General features: G+C 38.0%; 1 protein-coding gene across 1 annotated transcript in view; it reads right to left on the reverse strand.

Moving 5' to 3' along the window:
* CCDC178 (coiled-coil domain containing 178) overlaps positions 1 to 24,318 on the reverse strand; it is a 360,651-nt gene that overhangs the window by 27,910 nt on the left and 308,423 nt on the right. The window contains exon 20 of the mRNA XM_040264241.1: positions 13,790 to 13,923. Coding sequence (XP_040120175.1) covers positions 13,790 to 13,923 — 134 coding nt within the window. The remainder of the gene's footprint in view (positions 1 to 13,789; positions 13,924 to 24,318) is intronic.

The raw sequence follows: 24,318 nt of genomic DNA on the forward strand, positions 1-24,318 counted from the left end.
CCTGGTAGGCTGCAGTCCATGGGCTTGTGAAGAGTCAGACACAACTGAGTTACTTCACGTTCACTTTTCACTTTCATGCATTGGAGAAGGAAATGGCAACCTACTTCGGTGTTCTTGCCTGGAGAATCCCAGGGACGGTGAAGCCTAATGGGCTCCTGTCTATGGGGTCTCACAGAGTCGGACACTACTGAAGTGACTTAGCAGCAGCAGCAGCAGCATGGGGTTCTCAAGGCAAGAATACTGAAGTGGTTTGCTATTCCCTTCTCCAGTGGACCACGTTTTGTCAGAACCCTCCACCATGACATGTCCATTGGGGTGGCCCTACACAGCATGGCTCATAGTTTCATTGAGTTAGACAGGGCTAACTCTGGTTCATGTGATCAGATTGGTTAGTTTTTTGTGACTGTGGTTTTCAGTCTGTCTGCCCTCTGATGGAGAAGGATAAGAGGGGGAAACTGGGTTGTTTGATTGGCGGGGCCATCCTCAGTAAATCTTTAATCCAATTTTTTGTTGATGGGCAGGGTTGTCTTCCCTCCCAGTTGTTTGACCTGAGGCTACAGTGGAGGTAATGAAGATAATGGTGACCTCCTTCAAAAGGTCCCATGCATGCACTGCTGTACTCAGTGCCCCCAACCACGCAACAGGCCACCACTGACCCCCCCCTCCATTAGAGACTCTTGGACTCTCACGGGCAAGTCTGGGTCAGTCTCTTATGGGGTCACTGTTTCTTTCTCCTGGTTCCTGGTTTCACAAGTTTTAGTCTGTGCCCTCCAAGAATCTGTTTCCCAGTCTTGTGTAAATTTTGGTGGCTCTACGGTGAGGTTAATGGCCACCTCCTCCAAGAGGGCTTGCCCTACACATGTCTACTGCACTCAGAGCCCCTGCCTCTGCAGCAGTCCACTGCTGACCCATACCTCTGCAGGAGACACTCAAACAGAATTCTGGCTCAGTCTCTGTGGGGTCTCTAGGTCCTGGTGTGCACAAGGTTTGAGCACACTGAGCGTCTCTGGCAGGTATGGGGTTCATCAAAAAGCTACAAAAATTAAGTGCTGGAGAGTATGTGCAGGAAAAGGAGCCCTCCTGCACAGTTGGTGGGGTTGTAAGTTGGTGCAGTCACTATGAAGAACAATATGGAGGTTCCTTAAAAAACTAAAAATGTAGATGGCATATGATCCAGTGATCCCAGTCCTGGGTATCTATCTGGAGAAAATATAATTCAAAAACATACATGCACCCCAATGTTCACAGCAGCACTATCTACAGTAGCCAAAACATGGAAGCAACTTAATTGTCCAGTGAGAGTTGAATGGATAGAGACGTGGTAGGTATGCACAATGGAATATCACTTGGCCATTACAAAGAATGCAGTAATGCCATTTGCAGCAATGTGGATGGACCTAGAAATTATCATACTAACTGAAGTATGTCAAAGATTGATGTTGTATGATATCACTTATATGTGGAATCTTAAAAAAATGACACAAATGAACTTATTAACAAAAACAGCAGTAGACTCACAGACAAAGAAAAGAAACTTGTGCTTACCAAAGGGGAAAGGGCAGGGTGGGTTAAATTAAGAGCTTGGGATTAAAATATACATGCTACTCTATATAGAATAGTTAGCCAATTAGGAACTACTATACAACACAGGCAACTATACTCAATATCATATAACAATCTATATGGGAAAGAATCTAAAAAGGAATCAGTTCAGTTCAGTCGCTCAGTCGTGTCAGACTCTTTGGGACCCCATGAATCGCAGCACGCAAGGCCTCCCTGTCCATCACCATCTCCCGGAGTTCACTCAGACTCACATCCATCGAGTCCGTGAGGCCATCCAGCCATCTCATCCTCAGTCGTCCCCTTCTCCTCCTGCCCCCAATCCCTCCCAGCATCAGAGTCTTTTCCAATGAGTCTACTCTTCGCATGAGGTGGCCAAAGTACTGGAGTTTCAGCTTAGCATCATTCCTTCCAAAAACACCCAGGACTGATCTCCTTCAGAATAGACTGGTTGGATCTCCTTGCAGTCCAAGGGACTCCCAAGAGTCTTCTCCAGCACCACAGTTCAAAAGCATCAGTTCTTTGGCGCTCAGCCTTCTTCACAGTCCAACTCTCATATCCATACATGACCACAGGAAAAACCACAGCCTTGGCTAGACAGACCTTAGTCAGCAAAGTAATGTCTCTGCTTTTGAATATGCTGTCTAGGTTGGTCATAACTTTTCTTCCAAGGAGTAAGCGTCTTTTAATTTCATGGCTGCGGTCACCATCTGCAGTGATTTTGGAGCCCCCCAAAATAAAGGCTGACACTGCTTCCACTGTTTCCCCATCTATTTCCCATGAAGTGATGGGACCGGATGCCATGATCTTCGTTTTCTGAATGTTGAGCTTTAGGCCAACTTTTTCACTCTCCTCTTTCACTTTCATCAAGAGGCTTTTTAGGTCCTCTTCACTTTCTGACATAAGGGTGGTGTCATCTGCATATCTGAGGTGATTGATATTTCTCCCGGCAATCTCCATTCCAGCTTGTGTTTCTTCCAGTCCAGCGTTTCTCATGATGTACTCTGAGTATAAGTTAAATAAGCAGGGTGACAATATACAGCCTTGACGTACTCCTTTTCCTATTTGGAACCAGTCTTTTGTTCCATGTCCAGTTCTAACTGTTGCTTCCTGACCTGCATACAGATTTCTCAAGAGGCAGGTTAGGTGGTCTGGTATTCCCATCTCTTTCAGAATTTTCCACAGTTTATTGTGATCCACACAGTCAAAGGCTTTGGCATAGTCAATAAAGCAGAAATAGATGTTTTCCTGGAACTCTCTTGCTTTTTCCATGATCCAGCGGATGTTGGCAATTTGATCTCTGGTTCCTCTGCCTTTTCTAAAACCAGCTTGAACATCAGGGAGTTCATGGTTCACGTATTGCTGAAGCCTGGCTTGGAGAATTTTGAGCATTACTTCACTAGCATGTGAAGTGAAGTGAGTGAAGTTGCTCAGTAGTGTCCGACTCTTTGCAACTCCATGGACTGTAGCCTACCAGGCTCCTCCCTCCATGTGATTCTCCAGGCAAGAGTACTGGAGTGGGTTGCCATTTCGTTTTCCAGGGGATCTTCCCAACCCAGGGATCTAACCCAGTTCTCCCAGATTCCAGGCAGACACTTTAACCTCTGAGCCACCAGGGAAGAGTGCAATTGTAGTTTGAGCATTCTTTGGCATTGCCTTTCTTTGGAATTGGAATGAAAACTGACCTTTTCCAGTCCTGTGGCCACTGCTGAGTTTTCCAAATTTGCTGGCATATTGAGTGCAGCACTTTCACAGCATCATCTTTCAGGATTTGAAATAGCTCTACTGGAATTCCATCACCTCCACTAGGTTTGTTCATAGTGATGCTTTCTAAGGCCCACTTGACTTCACAATCCAAGATATCTGGCTCTAGATTAGTGATCATAAACTCCTTATTGCCAAATTCAGACTCAAATTGAACAAAGTGGGGAAAACCACTAGACCATTCAGGTATGACCTAAATCAAATCCTTTATGATTATACAGTTGAAGTAAGAATTAGATTTAAGGGACTAGATCTGATAGATAGAGTGCCTGATGAACTATGGACGCAGGTTCGTGACATTGTACAGGAGACAGGGATCAAGACCATCGTCATGGAAAAGAAATGCAAAAAAGCAAAATGGCTGTCTGAGGAGGCCTTACAAATAGCTGTGAAAAGAAGAGAGGTGAAAAGCAGAGGAGAAAAGGAAAGATATAAGCATCTGAATGCAGAGTTCCAAAGAATAGCAAGAAGAGATAAGAAACCCTTCTTCAGCGATCAATGCAAAGAAATAGAGGAAAACAACAGAATGGGAAAGACTAAAGATCTCTTCAAGAAAATTAGAGATACCAGGGAACATTTCATGCAAAGATGGGCTCGATAAAGGACAGAAATGGTCTGGACCTAACAGAAGCAGAAGATATTAAGAAGAGGTGGCAAGAATACACAGAAGAACTGTGCAAAAAAGATCTTCATGACCCAGATAATCATGATGATGTGATCACTCATCTAGAGCCAGACATCTTGGAATGTGAAGTCAAGTGGGCCTTAGAAAGCATCACTATGAACAAAGCTAGTGGAGGTGATCAAATTCCAGTTGAGCTGTTTCAAATCCTAAAAAGGAAAACATATATATATATATATATATATACACACACACACACACACACATACATATGTATATATAACTGAATCACCTTGCTGTGTACCTGAAATTAACTCAACATTGTAAACCTTTGAACCATTGAAAATAAACTATATTTCAATAAAAATTAGAAAAAAAACCCAAAATTATAAAAGTATACTTTCAATATAGAAAGCAAGAAAAAAAATCCACCCCAAAGGTAAGGGTATAGAAGAAGTCAACTCATAAGTTCTCTTTCACCTACAGTTTTCTAGCTTTGAATTGACTTTTGGCAAGAGGCATTTATTTCTTAGCTACAGTAAGCCTTTGATGAAGGTGGAATGCTGATTTTACATTTAACAGAAGATACTGGTTAAAATGTATTAATAGTTCATTATCTGAATGTTTTAATTTAGAATATTAATTCTCTTTTTAGTTTATGTGTTTATGCATACTTTAATGATTTAGGCAAAAATCATTAAAGGATGTGAAGTAAACCAAGAATTTCTTTTGACACATTACATGTTTAGATGTGTTGTGTACCTATCTGTATCAATATTTTCTCGAATTCCTGCATTTGGAATGATGTCAGACATGGAGTTGCAATTTCTGAAGGTGGAAAGACTAGAAAGTATAACTGCTTCTGTGATAAATTGATTTTGGCAAATTTTGGTAGGAATTTGTTGCATTTTTGGAATCACCTTACAGCAATATCAGGGACAAAAAAGAGGAAAGTGAGTTAAAGTTGTAAATTGTTGACTGTGTACAGAGCATGTTGCATATATCATCTCATCCAATTCTCACAGCCACTCTTGGGCATATGCTGTTTATATGTTTTTCACATCTCAGGTGATACCACCAAACGAGCAGTCAAACAACGCACCGACCCACCTACCCTAAAACAAACTCTGATATTCCAGCAGTTAAGTCGATATTTCCAGTTCAACACAGAGAGAGATTCAACAAATAAAAATGGTTACCCTTTAAACTGTTTTGAGCTATTATTTACACAAGTAATAAGTCAAAATACACTGCTAAAATGCACTGTTTCAGTACCTCTCCTGTCATTTCATATGCCCTTTACCTATTTTAATTTTTTGTTAGTACACAGCTTCACTGTAACTTTAACCTGTTTACTGTCTTGTTTTCGCCATTGAAACGTAAGTTCATAAGGATAAGAAGTTTTATCTGTTTTGCTATTATGGTATCTTTGTTAATGAAAATATTTTTAGTTTTTGGTAGTCAAATTTAACAATATTTTTCTTAGTGATTTTCTTCCCTCATTTAAGCAAGCCTCTTTTTTTCTTTAGGAAATAACTTTTTATTTTATATTAGAGCATAGTTGATTACCAATGTTGTGTTAGTTTCAGGTGTACAGCAAAGTGATTCAGTTATACATAAACATGTGTCTATTTTCAAATTCTTTTCTCGTTTAGGTTACATAATATTGAGCAGAGATCCTTGTGCTACACAGTAGGTCCTTGTTGGTTATCCACTTCAATATAGCAGTTTGTACATGCCATATCCAAACTCCCTAACTATCCCTTCCCCCCATAACCATACATTTGCTCTCTAGAGAAGAAGGCCTTTGTTGCTTCAATACTACTCAGTAGGCTGTATTTTTAAAAAGATACTATAAAATTTCTAATGCTTATTCTAAAATTTATATAAACATAAAATAATCTATTTTACTTTATCCCTCAATATTTACTTTCATCCCTCAGATAGCTGAGAAGTGAATAATCCACCCTCATTTATATAATTTGAAATCCTACTTTTATTACATTCTAAATTTCTAATAATCCTGGGGCATTCCTGGATGCTCTATTTCAGGGCATAGCCTCAGGTTTGCTGCCTGTTTTGTAAATGAAATTTTATTGGAACACAGTTCCATCTATTCATATACTATCTTCTAAGGCTTCTTTCCTGCTACAAGGATTGAGTAATTGCAACAAAGACTGAATGTCCTGCAAAGCTTATAATATTTACTAACTGACCCTTGAAAGAAAAGTTTACCAATTGCTCTTCTGTTTTATAGAGCTTTTGATCTACTTCTAAATCAATGTTATGCTGTTTAATTCAACTGATACAGCTTTTTAAAAATATATGTTGTTATCCAAAGACATAAATTCCTGACTTCAGCAATAATTGTTCTTTAAAAAAAAAAAAAAAGTCAGAGCTATTTTTGTGGATTTTTATCTTCCAAAGGCATTTAGAATTACTTTCTCAAGCTTCACTAAAAAATCTTGTCTTGATTTCGAGTATGACTGTACTGAATTTATAGATTTTTCAAATGTGAAATTTTCTTTTAAAATTGGCATTTTCCCAATATGTATAATATTCTTACCCATGAAAATAATATGTATTTAATTTTTTAGTTAAGCCTTTGCTTATATCTTTTCATGATTGCTTAGACGCTTTCTCTAACAGGCTTAAGCAAACTTTGTTAGGGCTTCCCATGTGTATCAGTGGTAAGACTCCACCTGCTAATGTAGGAGACACCAGAGACGTGGGTTCGATCCCTGGGTGGGGAAGATCTCTGGAGAAGGGAATGGCAACCCCCTCCAGTATTCTTGCCTGGGAAATTCCATACAGAGGAGCCTGGCAGGCTACAGTCCACAGGGTTGCAGAGATTCAGACACGACTGAGCACACATTCTTGAGGTGCTTTGCCAGGTTTATTCTTAGGCTAAACCTCAGGCTGCCATTTTAAAGAACTGTCTTATTAACTCTAATGCATTTCTGGTTGATTCTCCTAAATTTTCTAAGAGAAACACCATATTACTGGGCCATAATGATGGTTCTGACCTTTTCCCACGCAGTGTACCTCCTATTTTTCTTGACTTACTACTAACGCTTCAGAGCAGTGATGCACAATAATGATGATAGCCAGGAATCATTACTTTTTTCCTGACTTGAATAGTGCTTCCAGTAATGTATCACTTAGTACATTTTACTAAGAGAATTTTATTATAAATTATTTTTGTGACTTTTATTAAAGTAAGTATATGTTGCCTTGATATTAAGTGTTTTCAGCATATATTTAGCAATATTTAAAAATATAAAATATACAATATATCTCTTTTAACCTGTCATTAAATTAAATTACAGTAACATGAGGATGAGATGGCTGGATGGTATCACAGACTCGATGGACATGAGTCTGAGTAAACTCCAGGAGTTGGTGATGGACAGGGAGGCCGGGCGTGCTGCGGTTCATGGGGTCGTAGAGTCGGACATGGTTGAGCGACTGAAATGAACTGAACTGAACTGATTTTCTAAAGTTGAATTTCTCTCTTGTTGAACCAAAACTTACAGGTGTTGTTATGTGAAACCCTCATTTTCTTTTAACTTTATGAAGTTCAAGGAGATGTGCTAATATTGTCCATTGTGACTGTAAATTTGTAGAGTTTTCTCTGGCTTTCAGGTAGTTTTTACATTATATATTCTGAACGTATTTTGTGATGTATATTATGTTCATTATTGTGTGCCTTAATAGTTATATTTATATTCTATCAGTGTGAAATATCCATATTTTAGCGTTCTAATTCTTTTTGCTTTTAAGTCTCTCTCTCTTTTTAAATTGTGTTTCTGTGCTCAGTCCTCTCCAACTCTTTGTGACTCCATAGACTATAGCATGCCAGGCTCCTCTGTCTATGGAATTTTTAGGCTAAGATACTGGAGTGGGTTGCCATTTCCTTCTCAAGCGGATCTTCCCAACTCAGGGACTGAACCCTTGTGTCTTATGTCTCTGGCATTGGTAAGTGGATTCTTTATCACAAGCACCACCTGGGAAGCTCCTATTTAAATCAGAGCTTCATTTTTTTTTTTTCCTAAGCTCTCATTCCATTTCTATTTGTCTGAAGTACATGACTTCTAAATGAGATGGATTTTGCTTCTAAGACCAATCTGTAAACCTGTTACTTTAAACTGTGTAATGAAATCATTTAGCTATTAATGTTACTAATATGTTTGGACTTACTTTGTTCATTATTATACTCTTTCTGTCTTCTTTCCTGCATTTTTAATTATTCAAACTTTTACGACACTTTGTTTGTTTCTCTAGTAGTTTGGGAGTGACAAATCTCATTTCTAGAACTTCTAGTAGATAGTCTCGGAGAAGGCAATGGCACCCCACTCCAGTACTCTTCCCTGGAAAATCCCATGGATGGAGGAGCCTGGTGCACTGCAGTCCATGGGGTCGCGAAGAGTCGGACACAACTGAGTGACTTCACTTTGACTTTTCACTTTCATGCATTGGAGAAGGAAATGGCAACCCACTCCATTATTCTCGCCTGGAGAATCCCAGGACGGGGGAGCCTGGCAGGCTGCCGTCTATGCGGTTGCACAGAGTCAGACACGACTGAAGCAACTTAGCAGCAGCAGCAGATAGTCTTACTACTGGCAACTATATTTCAATATCTTCTACTTCCATCTAGAGTTAATCAGTAAAGATTAGCAATTTAATGGTATTCCTCAATCATAATATCTCTAAATGAATTTATTTTAAAAATCTGAATTTCTATAATTTCTTTTATCTTTAAAGAGATCACATAGCTTCAGAGATTTTTTAAAATATAACATTATTAAGTTATTTTAGATTTCTACCCTGTTTTTTTTTTCTGACTTTTCATTGGTACAGTTCTTTTTCAGAAATAGGAAATTGGGCTGTCCCTATATGTATTGTGTGTGTTTTTGCGTGTGCATTCACGCATGTGTGTATGTGAAATGATTAAACATCTTACTTCTGTGCCATCAAAATTTCTGGCAAAGCACCTCAAGAATGCTTCTTTTTATTAACTATACAACTGTAGGCACTAAGAGCTGAAAAAGAAGCTTTGAGGTTATCACATTCAATCTTAATAAACTAGTTCACTTAATAATAAATTCACTCAACAAAGATTTTTGAGTACTTACCATGTTTTGAGAATTATAGTCGGTGCCAGGATATGCTTTCCAACTGAGAAGGCTGACATTCTAGTGGGTAGAGTTTGGACACACAAACAGATGTTGTGTAAGGGGGTCAGGAGAGTATTCCAGGAGGAGCCCTGGGAGGAGCTGCTCTCTGGCTGCCTCTTAGAACATTTGCTTTCTCTCTACCACTGCAGGAACTTCTGCTTGAGTATCAGCAGCACATGTTTGGACAGCATCACTTGTTAGAAAAATGTATTCCTACTGGGCCCAAACCCATCTTCCAGACTCTGCCATCATTGGTCCAGATGTTGCCCTCTGGAGCTCAACATATTCACGCATAGACCTTCATTTATTGGTCATTTAGATGTTTGCCATGCCGAAGTCTTCTATACTTAATGCATTCTAAATTTTACTTCTTTCTCATCTCTCTTAAATTGGTATTGGCAGGTGGATTCTAGTGTCACCTGGGAAGCCCCCTTTTAAATGAGAACTTCTTATTCTTTTTTTGAAGCTCTTCATTCTGTTTCTATCCGTCTGAAGTACATATCTTCTAAATAAGATGGATTTTGCTTTTACGACCGATCTGTAAACATGTTAAACTGTGTAATTGATTCACTCTCAAGTGAATCAATATGACCTATAAACTAAACTTTCCAAACCTGTATAAAATATTGCAGAAGTACTCAACTTTTGAAAAAGAGCAGTGAGAGTTATTATATCCTTTAACCAAACAAAACACCTGTGCTTTACAGCCTAAGATCACATCAACATGGTGTAGCTGCATCACATTCTTTCACTTAAACGATGACTCTACGATGATTCTTTTTTTCCAAATAAGTTACCAAAGAGGTATAAAATATCACGGCATTGTTGCTGCTGTCCAGTCATTAGGTCGTGTCTGACTCTTTGTGACCCCACGGAGCGTAGCACGCCAGGCTTGCTACAACATGTTAACGTGATCACAGCATTAAATACATTAAAAGTAAAAAGAGAAAAATAATGATGTTAAAATGAAATCACAGTACTTACTTTACATGGGCTCACATGTGATGTTAGGACTGTATACTGCATATGGTCGGAGTTCAGATGTCTTACTTGCTGGCTAGAGCTGAATCATGGCGTTGGCTCTAAATTTGTAGTAGCTCACTTTGGCTCATATTAAAATTGTGGTGAACTAAAATCCCCATATGTACATTGATATAAGTGGCTTCAATAAATATGCAGATTCTTTATTCCAGATATAGTTTATTTTATCGGTTCCTGCTCGATCATGTAATTCAAAAGCTTATCGGCCCACCTGGGTTTCTGCCATCTGCAAGAGCTGCCAGTTATGCATTTTGATGGTCTTGCAAGGAACTGCTCCAAGCTCAAGGATGAAACAAAGTTGCCTTTTTCTGTTCAACATGTATTCTGAATTACTTTTCCTCAGTATCAGTTACACATACAGTTTACTTTTCAGAAGGTTCATCAGATGATTTTCTTGTCAAATAGTTCACTAATGCCTTGTGGCATGATTACAATACTACTTTCAAAATATGACACATTAGTGTCCAACATGGATACGCTACTAAATCATAAAAATGGAAAGCAATGATAGTCTGGTCTGTTAAGCAATTTTTAGCCATGTTGAGTCAAACTATAGAGACTGACTCACTCTGCAAACACATCCAATCACTCTACCATGTGTTTCTTTTACTTTTCTTTTTTAGTTAATTTTTACTGAAGTATAGTTGATTTACAATGTCATGTCTTTCTTTTTAAAAACTGGATATAGTAAGTGAAAAGGGCTTTCCAGATGGCTCAGTGGTAAAGAATCCACCTATCAATGCAGGAGATATGAGTTCAATCCCTGGGTTGGGAAGATCCCCTGGAGTAGGAAATGTCAACCCACTCTGGTATTCCTGCCTGGACAAGCCCACGGATAGAGAAGCCTGGTGGGCTGCAGTCCTTGGGGTCTCACAGTCAGACACGACTGAGCAACTGAGCACATATAATAGGTGAAAACAAGATAGGCATAGAATACTTTCAATCCCCTTGGTGGCCTTGCTACCATACACCCTTAAAAATGGAACAAGAATTGAGCTAATTTCACTGATGGTGCAAAGCCCCAAGGGAATTTAGAAGCCTCTAGGAAGGAGGGCTTACCAACAGCTAGGAAGCATTAGCTGCTGAATAGATCACTGTGTTATGGTGGTGTGCATAGAGTACAGTAGGAGGTCAATGAAGGTCGAAATTAATTCATCTGGAAGAGGAAGGAGGGGGAAGAACTCGGGAAGGATTTTGCAAAGGAGATGTTTGATTTGAAATCAGGTGTTCTTTAACAGGAAAGGTAAGAAAGAGTATTGCAGAAAAAGGAGTAGAAGAAGGAATAAATAGAAGGTGTCCTGATTAGTAGGAATTTTGGAGTGGCTAAAATTGACTGAAGGAATGTGTGTGGAGATGGATGAAGCTAGGAAGGTTAGCAGGAGCTGGGGACTGTGTACCATGTTGAGGGGTTTGGACTTGAATTTTTCCAGAGGATTGCACATGTTTCTATAGTTTTATGGCAAGATCATGAAAATGATATTTTCAAACTTTGATTAAAAGCCAAACTTGAGATTTTCTAAATGGAAGGTATCTCCAGTAGATAAGAAGAGAATCCACTATGTTATGCTCCTCAAGTTCCCCAAATACAACCCAGGCTTGCTGCTGTCTCTCTAGGTATTGAGTAGTTGAATTTTCCTACTGACATGGTCCTATCATTTCGGTCCTTTCACTTCAGCTGGGATATAACAGACATAAAGATAAGTAATTTAAAATCAAGTTTGGTGAAGAAAGTATTGGTGAATTTCTAATGCAAAATTAGAATAAGGACTATGGAAGATTATGGATTTAGAATTCATTTTACCCATATTCAAATAATTTCTATTGACATTATCAATATTTCAAAATATACCATAATTCATAATGCACATTAATCACTGGTAAGACTTCTAAGAATGTTTGCATTTGGGCAGAAATATAGGATTTTTTTAAGACAATAATTAGAACATGCAGATCACCTTTGAATGTTTAAAAGAAAATCATGGGTTAAGCCACTCTAATTTTTAATATACTAAATGTTAACAGGCATTTTTAAGGAAAGAAATATGCTTGTGATTTCTAAAATACTGAAATTATAGTTTCTACTCAAATTTGCATGTGAATTTCTGTTTAACCTACACATTTTAAGCACTGCCTTTCCAAAAATTTAAATTTCTCCAATTATTTAAAATCTTTGTTGTAATCCATTATCAATAGAACTCCTATATAAAGTATATAAATAAAGCATATATACAAAGTACATGTATTTGTTAAAGTACATATATTCTTTTTATGGACTTCCCTGGTGTCTCAGAAGGTAAAGAACTTGCCTGCAGTGCAGGAGATCTGGGTTTGAACCATGGGTTGGGAAGATCTCCTGGCAAAGGGAATGGCTACCCACTCCAGTATTTTTTCCTGGGAAATACTATGAACAGAGGAGCCTGGTGGGCTACAATCCATGGGTTGCAAAGATTTAGACAGACTGAGCAACTGATACTTTTTCAACTTTCATACTTTATATATGGGGCTAAGTCGCTTCAGTCATGTCCCACTCTGTGCACAGCCCACCAGGCTCCTCTGTCCCTGGGATTCTCCAGGCAAGAATACTGGAGTGGGTTGCCATTTCTTTCTCCATTATATATGGGGTATTTGTCTATATATCTATCTATATACTCCTCAGAAGGAAACACCAAAAATAGCCACAAGTAAAAATGAAATTTTGAAATAGCTTTGCAAGAGCGTTGCAGCACCCACTTGTTTAACTGCATTAAAAGCATCATGAAATGCACACATAATTAAGATATTTAGAAAAGAATTTTGTTTGGTCAGTTTCAGCATGCATTGTTAATACCTTAAGTTAATAAAAACTATGGTTTTTTATGATGTTACTTTTTAATAGAAGAGGTACTTTTTATTCTTGATAGAACTGGTGGTGGATGTTTTCTTTCGGAAGATTGTTTTATACACATATTATAACATTTCAAATAGCAAAATATTCATTTGATAAAAATGTAAGTAGTTTTCAAATAATAGTCTTCAAACAGTTAATATGGGCTTCCAAAAGAGATCAGAGTCTTAAAATAAGGACAGCTGATCCTCCAGACGTTTCTACAGAGACAAAGAGTAAAATTTCACATGTATCTGGAACCACAGTTATTAATACATTCTCCTCCCCAATTGCTTATTTTTCAAATAAAGTCATCTCCAAATTGGCCTTAGGAGGATGAGTCTCTTGCAAAAACAGAAGGGGAAAGAAAACAGTTAAATAGAATAATCACAAGTCTCATTTTCACTGAAGTAGATTTCACACAAAGGCAACACAAGGCAACTGTTGACAGTGTCTTTTAAACAGCCGAGCAGTGTCTGCAAAGCCTGAAGACTGGAAAATCTATATGTATATCAAATGTATGTATAAAAATCCATCCTGAGGTCTGTGAGAGAGAAGTTCAATTTCCCTTTTCCCCCAAAGTATGCATGGTGTATATGCTAACTTACTGAATTCATCCTTCATGCAATTCCAGTTTATTAAAGAGGTTAAAAATTTATAAAACTCTGATGGGATATGGTTTTAATGCTTCATCACACTACCCATCATTTGCTTTTCAATCTAGATCAGAATGATCTTTCCCACTTCCCTGCAGTCACCTACCTGCACAGCTAATATTTTCTGAATACTCTCTTGAGAGTCTGTCTGGAACTTGGCCAGCCTCATCTGGCTGTAGAAGACCACCAGCTCGAAGTGCTTCTGCCACAACTTGTGTATCCTCCTTTGCAGCTGACAGAACTACAGGGGAGAGGGAGGGGGGCAAAAACACAAGTCAGAGCGGGAGAGGAAATTAATGGCAGTGTTCAAGAAGAATGATGGAGGGAAATATAGAAAGCAGTCAATAGCCCATTCCGCACTGTATGGGCCTGACAGGAATTTCACAGTCTCTTGATTTTTCAGCCCACTCATGTGCATTCATCAGAAACCAGTCACATCTGGCCGCCAGGATGGGGGGTTAATTTTCTCTAAATGCCTCAGCAGTTTTGTTCTAGCTGAAGCAAACTCTGTGACTGCAAAGCTGATGAGTAAAATATTTCTACTTCACCCAGTTTAACTCAAAACCGATAGCCTCGGGACATATTGAACCTTTCTTTAAAAATAATCTTTTGCAGCTTCTTTGAATGGCACATCAGGTCAGGCCAAAGTTTAAAAATGCAACTTGAAGACGTTGATGGACACTGTCGACTTCTTTTTTTTCTCCTCATAAAGCCTTACAATGGCTTGGCAATGTGTGCTTTAGAGCATGACAAAACTAAAGAGAATTAACTTAGCCATCAACTGCTAGGGAGAACAATAACAGGGAAGAAATTTCCAGCTAGAATTCCCTATTAATCTACCTCCCTCTGACTATGTGACATAGGACCGTCTCACTGCACTCAAGTACAGTGGGTGTGACGTTCACAAGTGACTTTCAAGGCAGAAACTATACAGAGAAAGAAAGATTTCTCCTGTGAGGCATTCTCCATCTTTTGGAAATTTAATATAAAAACAGAAACACCACAGTAGAAGTGTTACCAAGGCAATCTACACTTGTCCTTCAACAGCTAGCATAGCTGTACCATACAGAATTGCTATAATTATTTTCAAAAAAATAAGCTTCATAAAAATTAACCCCCCAAATATTAAAAATATTACTCATAAGTTTCTATAAATGAAAATGCCTTTATTTTTTGGTAATATGAATAACTGTTTATGTTGCTTTCTTTTTAGATGTGTTTTCCAGAACAAAGAAATAAATACCAAAATTTTCATATCAAATATTTCTTCATAAAAGAATTAAAACGTCACATAAAATGGCCATTTTATGTTCTATTTATTATTTTGGGTACTGGTTACATTTAAGGGAGGCTTGCAGAACTTCATCAAGCAGTGCCCCTGTAACTTGTGGAGCTTCCTGTGTGCATATTTCAATAAAACAGTTTACTTAAAAAATCACCATCTTTAAAGTAGCTACATGCTGCTACCTGTGAATTCTTTATGTTTACGATATTCATCATGCATTGAAAAAAGCTACACATAGGTATCTAGGTAAATCCACAGAAAACAAAGTCTCTATTCTTGGTTAATTGGTTCATTTAGGATGAAAAAACACCTTGCCTCTAAAGCTATTTTATCTTGGTAAATGCTGAAATACATTACTTGAGATTAGTTTCTGGGCACTTCAGATAATTTAGGCTATTGAACTAAATGGTAAATCACTTTTTAAAGAGGAAAATCTGTCAATATTAATTTTTCTGTAATATTTCAATATTTATTTAAATAAATACTTAAATAATTTTAATATAATATTGAAAATTTTCTGCCAACTCTGACAGCCAGTGGGGTGAGGATATGCTGTATCTAGATATTCATTAAGACACTAGAACACTTTACTCAAAGTATTATTCTATTATTACGATGTACACAAGTATGACAGAAGGCAAATAAAAGGAAGATGAATTCTAGAAGATTTCCTAAAAGTGAAGGTAAGCTTTTTTTCACAAGTGGACATTCTTCAATGTGTGGAAAATTTTCCAAGTGGGAGCTTATCAACCAGCATGAACTGGATGACAATGTTTCCCACACCCACATCTTAAATGAGGAGAAGCTGCTGTATATAGTAAGCCAATTTTATTTACTCTTCTGCGCTCTGGCTTAAGGTAGCCACAAAGGTCTTAAGTTAGTACTTTAAGTAGTAACTGAAGCTACTTAAGTAGAGATCTTCTTTAAGTATCAACTAAGAAAGAGCAATATCTCAAAAATCTATAGCTAATAAGCCTCTGCAAAAAGATAAACCAGGAAGAGAATAACTGAAGGCATTCTTAAAGAAGAATCAGAATCCAATAAAAGTCACATATATATGCACACATATGCACATTAAAGACAATATAATGATCAACTATATCTATATAAACATATATATATATAGATATAGATGGAAAAATATTTAAGACCTGGGAAGGACAGTTGATTAAGAATTGGTCATGATGACACCCTTTTAAGAAAGTGGTTATGATAAAAGCCCAATTGTAAGATGTCAGCCAACAATGATCACTCAATAAATACTTACGGATACTAACTCAATAAAGTGAAATGGTAAAATTTTAGTGTCAAAAGTGAAGAAGTGAATAAGATGTTCAGGAACTTACAAAATAATGGAAGAAGAGAAAAAAAATAAACCAAGTAAATGCAAGACTCACACAAATACATAAAGGAAAAATTAAAGAAAGAGAGCCTGGGCTCCAAAATCACTGTGGAGAATGACTGCAGCATGATATTAAGAGACGCTTACTCCTTGGAAGAAAAGCTATGACAAACCTAGACAGAGTATTGAAAAGAAGAGACATTACTTTGCCTGAAAAATGTCCATATAGTGAAAGCTATGGCTTTTCCAGTAATCATGTATGGATGTGAGAGTTGGACCACAAAGAAGGCTGAGTGCCAAAGAATTGATGCTTTTGAACTGTGGTGTTGGAGAACACTCTTGAGAGTCCCTTGGATAGCAAGGAGATCAAACCAGTCAATCCTAAAGGAAATCAGTCCTGAATATTCATTGGAAGGACTGATGCTGAAGCTCCAATATTTTGGCCACCTGATGGGAAGAGCTGACTCATTGGAAAGGACCCTAATGCTGGGAAAGATTGAATCGGAAAGAGTAGGGGATGACAAAGGATGAGATGGTTGGATGGCATCACTGATTCGGTGGACATGAGGTTGAGCAAACTCCAAGAAATAGTGAAGGACAGGGAAGCCTGGTGTGCTGCAGTCCATAGGGTCACAAAGAGTCAGACATGACTGAGCAACTGAACAACAAAAGAGAGAGAGAGAGAGTTAAGTGGAAAAGTCCTTCCCAGTTGAGTGGAAAAGTCCTTCAGGCGGATGCAGAGTTCAGGTGGGACCAAAGTAACTGAAACAGTTTTTGATCTCATCAACTTCAATTAACCCAGTATTTTTGGAATGAAACATGCCAATGATTGCATTACTGAAGCATAATCATTTCCTGAAATGATGACATGCCTGCTCTCTCATTCAGATAGGAAGGTGAGGTGGGATGAGGAAGTAAGTGATAGAAGAAACAATAAAAGACAGAGAGGGACACAAACCCACTGGGTGGAAGGTTAGCAAGGGCACTCTGAGGACTTGCCATGTACTCAGAAGGAAGAATGGAAAGCCACTGCCAGATGGACTGGCCTACAAGCCCCAAGCAAGGATTTCAAGAATTTTGGAAGAGAATGGAATATTCTTATAAAAGTCTAAGGAGGAGCAATATTAGTGCAGGAAGAGTCATCTTGGGAAAAGAACCTCAACTTTTTTGCCCTTGACTTTGTATATGAAAAGAGGAAGTGAGGGATCAACGATGTCAGGAAAGTGGAATCAGGAAACAGCTGGTATGTACTTTGAATCATTTTAAATGGCAAAGAGGAAGAAAGAGTTTTCTGACAATGGTTTCTGAGCAGTTCAAATGTGTAGCACACTTAGTAGCCTGCCTCTAATACCTGCTTTGTGAACTCTTTGAAGGAAGGTCAAAGTTGGAATTCATTGATACTTCTGAGATAATGATCACTATGTATGTACCTATTTACGGGGAGGAAAACAAGTCAATGTCCATTTTGACATGATGTATGGAGATAGAGCTGGTGATTTTGTGTCAGCGTGAGCACTGTGTATAATGTACCCTTGTGAGTGCTGCATACAATGTACAATACTCATTTACACACTTGGTAAAACTTATCTTCTGATTAAATTTAACTAGGTTCTTGACATTTATTTACACTTTAAAGCTAGATACTCGTTGACAGTAAAACAGAATAAATTAATATTGTCTCTTATAAGATGGGGGCTTCCCTGATAGCTCAGTTGGTAAAGGATCTCCCTGCAATGCAGGAGACTCCAGTTCCATGCCGCCAGTATTCTGGGCTTCATGGTTCGATTCTTATAAGAATGAGAGATTCTTCATTTTCTTGTTTTAATATACTAAATTATATGAATTTTTAAAATCTCAGTTACTTTGTCTGCCTATATAAATTCATGATAGCTGCTGACTCCTATATATCACATAAACCTGGCTTTAGTATTAAATGCTATATTGCATAGATCATACCACTCAAATCCTCTAAATGGGTTTACATGTGTGTAAAAATACAATATGCTAAGAATAAAGTAACACTATTTGATATTTCAATTACAGGTTTCAAAAAAACATTTGGACTAGCCATAATCAAATCAGCACCAAAATATCATCTTATACCATTCTTGTGTTCTTAGCGTAGAATTCAAAATTTCAGAGCACCACCTTTTCAATTATTTTTCAGGGCTAGTTTTTGCTGTTTACTTTCTAAGTCATATTCAGCTCTTTCGTGCTGCCATGGACTGTATCCTGCCAGGCTCCTCTGTCCATGGCATTTCTCAGGCAAGAATCCTGCAGTGGGTCAGTGGGTTGCCTTCTCCTTCTCCAGGGCTAGGGTGGAGCATAAAATGGTCTGCTTTACATTATGGTTGACACGAGAATAAAGTAAAGCCTTGCTCTGCCTAGCTCAAAGGGGACAACTGGGATACATTGTGAAAGAGAGTGAAATAGTGTTGAAGGATCTGTTATTTACTGTCAAGGGTAAAAAAGTATTCATAAGGGTGATTTTTAAAATAGGCTCTCAAATTATTTGATAGTTCTTCCCTTTAAGAAATTAAGCAGAATTCTCTTCCTTTGAGTGTGGGCTGGACTTAATGACTCTCTTGTACTGAATAGAATATGGTAGAAGATAGAATGCTACTTCCAACACACATACACACACACACACACACACACACACACACACACAGAGCTGTGACTTCTATCCTGGGTTTTCTCTCTCATTCTCTCAGATCATTTGATCTGGGGGAAGCCAGCTCCCATGTTGTGTGAGCAGCTCTGTGGAAAGACTCACATGGTGAGGAAATGAACAACAGCCCTGTGAGTGATAATGGAAGCATATTCTCTAGCCTGTTCAGATGACTGCCACTCCAACCAATGACTCAATTGCAATCTTGTGGGAGACCTTGAGCCAAAACCACCCAGCTAAGCACCTCTTCTTTCTTGACCCTCAGAAACTTTGTGAGAAAGTGAAGCTATATTGGTTTAAGCTGTTACATTTTGGCCCAATTTCTTATGCAAAAGTAGTTAACAATGGGTTCTTAATTCTTCTCCCCTCTTTGCCGAGCAAGGAAATAATTTACCATCTGTATTTTCTGAATGCAAAGTAAAAGTGTTCTCCTAATTTGTTGCTTGGTTTAAGACTGAAGTTGATTTATTAGTAATAAGAGGGTGATTAATAAATATTTATTGATTGATGGAATGGTTTGTACCATCTAGGAGCTCATTATTTTAATTGCAGAGAGTACAGAAGAACTATAATTTAATAATCCCAGAAATTTAAAAATGATTCATTATCAACAATATTTTCATGTAATACATCAATATATTAAAGGAAAAGAATCATTCTCAAAAGAAGTTGAAATGAATTAACACTGAACAAAAACAATCAACAATGAAAAAATTATTTTTTGCCAACAATGGCAAAATAGGAAAGAACAGAGAAAATTTCTTTAACCTGTTAAAGGGTATAAACCAAAACCTTCAAACAAAATTTACTAAATAGAGATACTTTAGAAACATTCCCAAGAATGCCAAGGAAAAATAAGTAAGGATATCAGGAATCAATACCTTTAAAATTTCATTGGACAAAGCAATAATAAAATAAAAAAGATAGGTATAAGAGGAAGAATATCTACATGGAAAATTCAAGAAACTCTATAAATCAATAATAGGAGGTAATGAAAGTTTAGGGACATTTTTTTCCTACAAGAGTGGCATTGAAAAAGATCAGTAGCATTTAAAAAATTAGTTATAACCAAATCTGAATTGTAATTTAAAAATTCCATTCATAATCACAATGTAAAATGTAAGATGCTGGTGGTGCTGCTGCTGTTTTGTGCTGTGCTCAGTCACGTCAGTCATGTCTGACTCTTTGCAACCCCATGGACTGTAGCCCACCCAGGCTCCTCTGTCCATGGGATTTCCCAGGCAAGAATACTGGATTGGTTGCCATTTCCTTCTCTAAAGTGTAAGATCAGTTCAGTTCAGCTCAGTTCAGTTCAGTCGCTCAGTCGTGTCCGACTCTCTGCGACCCCATGAATCGCAGCACGCCAGGCCTTCCTGTCCATCACCAACTCCCAGAGTTCACTCAGACTCACGTCCATCGAGTCAGTGATGACTCACGTCATCCAGCCATCTCATCCTCTGTCGTCCCCTTCTCCGCCTGTCCCCAATCCCTCCCAGCATCACAGTCTTTTCCAATGAGTCAACTCTTCACATGAGGTGGCCAAAGTACTGGAGTTTCAGCTTCAGCATCATTCCCTCCAAAGAAATCCCAGGGCTGATCTCCTTCAGAATGGACTGGTTGGATCTCCTTGCAGTCCAAGGGACTCTCAAGAGTCTTCTCCAACACCACAGTTCAAAAGCATCCATTCTTCGGCACCCAGCTTTCTTCACAGTCCAGCTCTCACATCCATACATGACCACTGGAAAAACCATAGCCTTGACTAGACGGACCTTAGTCGGCAAAGTAATGTCTCTGCTTTTGAATATACTATCTAGGTTGGTCATAACTTTTCTTCCAAGGAGTAAGCGTCTTTTAATTTCATGACTGCAATCACCATCTGCAGTGATTTTGGAGCCCCCCAAAATAAAGTCTGACACTCTTTCCACTGTTTCCCCATCTATTTTAGGTTTTAATCTATTAAAGAATATGTAGAAGTTTATAAGGTAAATTTTAAAATATTTTTGAAAAATATAAAATAAGGATTGAATAAATGGAGATATAACATGTCCACATATGTGAGGAGAGGATCATGGGCATATCAATTTTTCATAAGTTGTCTATAATCTCATCAGGGTTCATGTGACCTGACCTAAAGTTCATATGGATGAACAAAGGACTGGGAACACCTAAGGTGACTGTGAAATAGAATAAGCTCAAATCCTGTACTAACAGCAGTATCATCATTGGAATGGATAAAAAACAGTTGATCAAAAAAAGAGAGCTGAACAACAGAAGCATTCATATAAAATACAGAAATTCAAAATATGATAAAGACAGCACTTAGGTCAGTGGAGAAAGGATGGCATAATTAGTTTTCCCTGTACAAACAACACAAAATTATATCCTTAACTCACGATATAGACTAAAACAAAAGCAAGATAGATTAAAATGAGAAAAGCTAAACTTTAAGATTTTTGTATGGAAATATGACAGGCTAATTTTATGACTTTTAAGAGAGGAATGATTTTTTTAAACTAAATATTAAAATAATAAATTCTAGTGGAAAGTAATGACAAATTTAATTACACTTAAATTTTTTAAAAACTTAAAATTTAGAGTAAAAACAAGCCACAGGCTTAGAGATGATATTAATAACACACAGCTGATAAGGATTAACTTCTTTAACAAAGAAAGAACCCTTAGAAATCAATAAGAGAAACAACACAAGCAATCTACCAGAAAAATGGGCAAATAATACAAAAAGGCAACTCACAGAAAAGGAGAATTATTTGGCCAATAAACATTTGAAAACATATTCAACTCCAGCTGAGTCAAACATACTTCACACTCATAAGGTTGGCAATTACTTAAAAAAACAAAAACAAAAACAAATTGTCCACACCAATCATTGGTAAATATGTAGGAAAATCTGAAATTTCATATATAGTTCAAATTTGTTCATAATTTGATACAAAAACTTTATTCATTTTTTGATGAGGACAGTTTTTAAAGTCTTCATTGGATTTGTTTCAATACTATTTTGTTTTCTGTTTTTGTTTTGGTTTTATGGCCACAAGGCTTGTGGGATCTTAGCTCCCCAATCAGGGATCAAACCCACACCTCCTGAGCTGGAAGTCTTAATCACTGGACTGCAAAGGAAGTCCCTTATACAAAGACTTTAAAGAGCAATTTGCCATTATGTATTGAAGTTACAGGCATATTTTCCCTTGATCCAGAAATTGTATTTAAATCTACAAATTCTAGACGAGTGATTCTCAAGACCAGAAGGATTAGTATCACCCCAGAGCTTGTTAGGAAACAGGCATTCAGACTCACTGAATTAGAAACTCTGAAACGTAGCAACTGGTGTCTTAACCAGACCTACAAGTGATGTAACACATGCTAAAGTCTGAGAGATAATGCTTTTGAAACGGTCACAATATATTATCAAGGAAACAAAATAAAGCTCATGGATAGCATAACTTGCAATAATGAAAATTTGGACATCTGTCTACTCTTGAGGAATGAAAAAAAATACACTGTGGTATGTTCATACCCTAAATCTTAGTATTTAAAATAAGTACCCTAAAATTGCAAGTGATATACATAGTATAACATTTATATAAATAAAAAAGAAAACTAGGACTTCTCTGGCGGCACAGTGGATAAGAATACATCTGCCAATGCAGGGCGCATGGGTTCGATTGCTGGTCCTGGAAGAGCCGACATGCTGCAGAGCAGCTAAGCCCTTTGCACCACAACTCTAGAGCCTGTGCTCTAGAGCCCAGGAACCACAGCTACTGAGCCCACAAGCTGCAACTTCTGAAGCCCTTGTGCCCTAGAGCCTGAGCTCTGCAAAAAGAGAAGCCGCTGCTGTGAGAGGCCCATGCACTGTCACTAGAGAGCAGCCCCCAGTTGCCGTAACTAGAGAAAGCCTGTGCAAAGCAATGAAGACCCAGCGCAACCAGAGAGAAAGAAAGAAAACTAATAGTTGTTTTAAAGTAACTACTACATAAACATAGTATTGAAATCACAGATGAAATGGTAAACACTAAAAAAAGGCTAGTAGTTGACTCTGAGAAAGGAGGAAGTGAAGTGAAAGTCACTCGGTTGCATCTGACTCTTTGCAACCCTGTGGGCTGAAGCCCACCAGGTTCCTCTGTCCATGGGATTCTCAGGTAAGACTATTGCAGTGTGTAGCCATTCCCTTTTCCAAGGGATTTCCTGACCCACGGCTTGAACCTGCATTTCCTACATTGCAGGCAGATTCTTTATTGTCTCAGTCACCAGGGAAATTAATTACTATGTAAACATAGTATTGAAAATACAGATGAAATGATGAACACTAAGAAATCACTGCAGATGGTGACTGCAGCATGAAATTAAAAGACTCTAACTCCTTGGAAGAAAAGTTATGACCAACCTAGACAGCATATTCAAAAGCTGAGACATTACTTTGCCAACAAAGGTCCGTCTAGTCAAGGCTATGGTTTTTCCAGTGGTCATGTATGGATGGGAGAGTTGGACTGTGAAGAAGGCTGAGTGCCGAAGAATTGATGCTTTTGAACTGTGGTGTTGGAGAAGACTCTTGAGAGTCCCTTGGACTGCAAGGAGATCCAACCAGTCCATTCTGAAGGAGATCAGCCCTGGGATTTCTTTGGAGGGAATGATGCTGAAGCTGAAACTCCAGTACTTTGGCCACCTCATGTGAAGAGTTGACTCACTGGAAAAGACTCTGATGCTGGGAAGGATTGGGGGCAGGAGGAGAAGGGGATGACAGAGAATGAGATGGCTGGATGGCATCACTGACTCGATGGACGTGAGTCTGAGTGAACTCTAGGAGTTGGTGATGGACAGGGAGGCCTGGCTTGCTGCGATTCATGGGGTCGCAAAGAGTCAGACACAGCTGAGGGACTGAACTGAACTGAAGTGAAGAAGAGGCTAGCAATTAACTCTGAGAAAACAGGAAAACAACAGTATTAGGAGTAGGCAGATACAGGGTTTGTGTACAGTGTCTATATTGGTTTTATCATCCAAAGCAAGTATGTCAGATATCAAGATTTACAAAACTGGTAAAGGTACACAAGGTTCTATTATTAAAATTTATTTATTCACTTATAGCTTACACCTAACTTTAAATTACTGTATGTTTTGTTGTTTCTTAAAAAAAAAAAAAAAAAGCCCATCGGCTAAGTTGACATCTCTGTAAGAAGGGTATCCTCTATACACTGTGATGTGGGATTGCTTTTGGAGAATCTATTGAGATTCAGAAGCTGAACAAATGTTTTGGTCAACCCAGTATTAAAATCTGAGTTTAAAAAATATCCTATTACCCTTGACCATTGGCTAACATAAAAT

This window comes from Oryx dammah, unplaced genomic scaffold (genome assembly GCF_014754425.2).
Source record: "Oryx dammah isolate SB20612 unplaced genomic scaffold, SCBI_Odam_1.1 HiC_scaffold_22, whole genome shotgun sequence".
Classification (NCBI taxonomy): Eukaryota; Metazoa; Chordata; class Mammalia; order Artiodactyla; family Bovidae; genus Oryx; species Oryx dammah.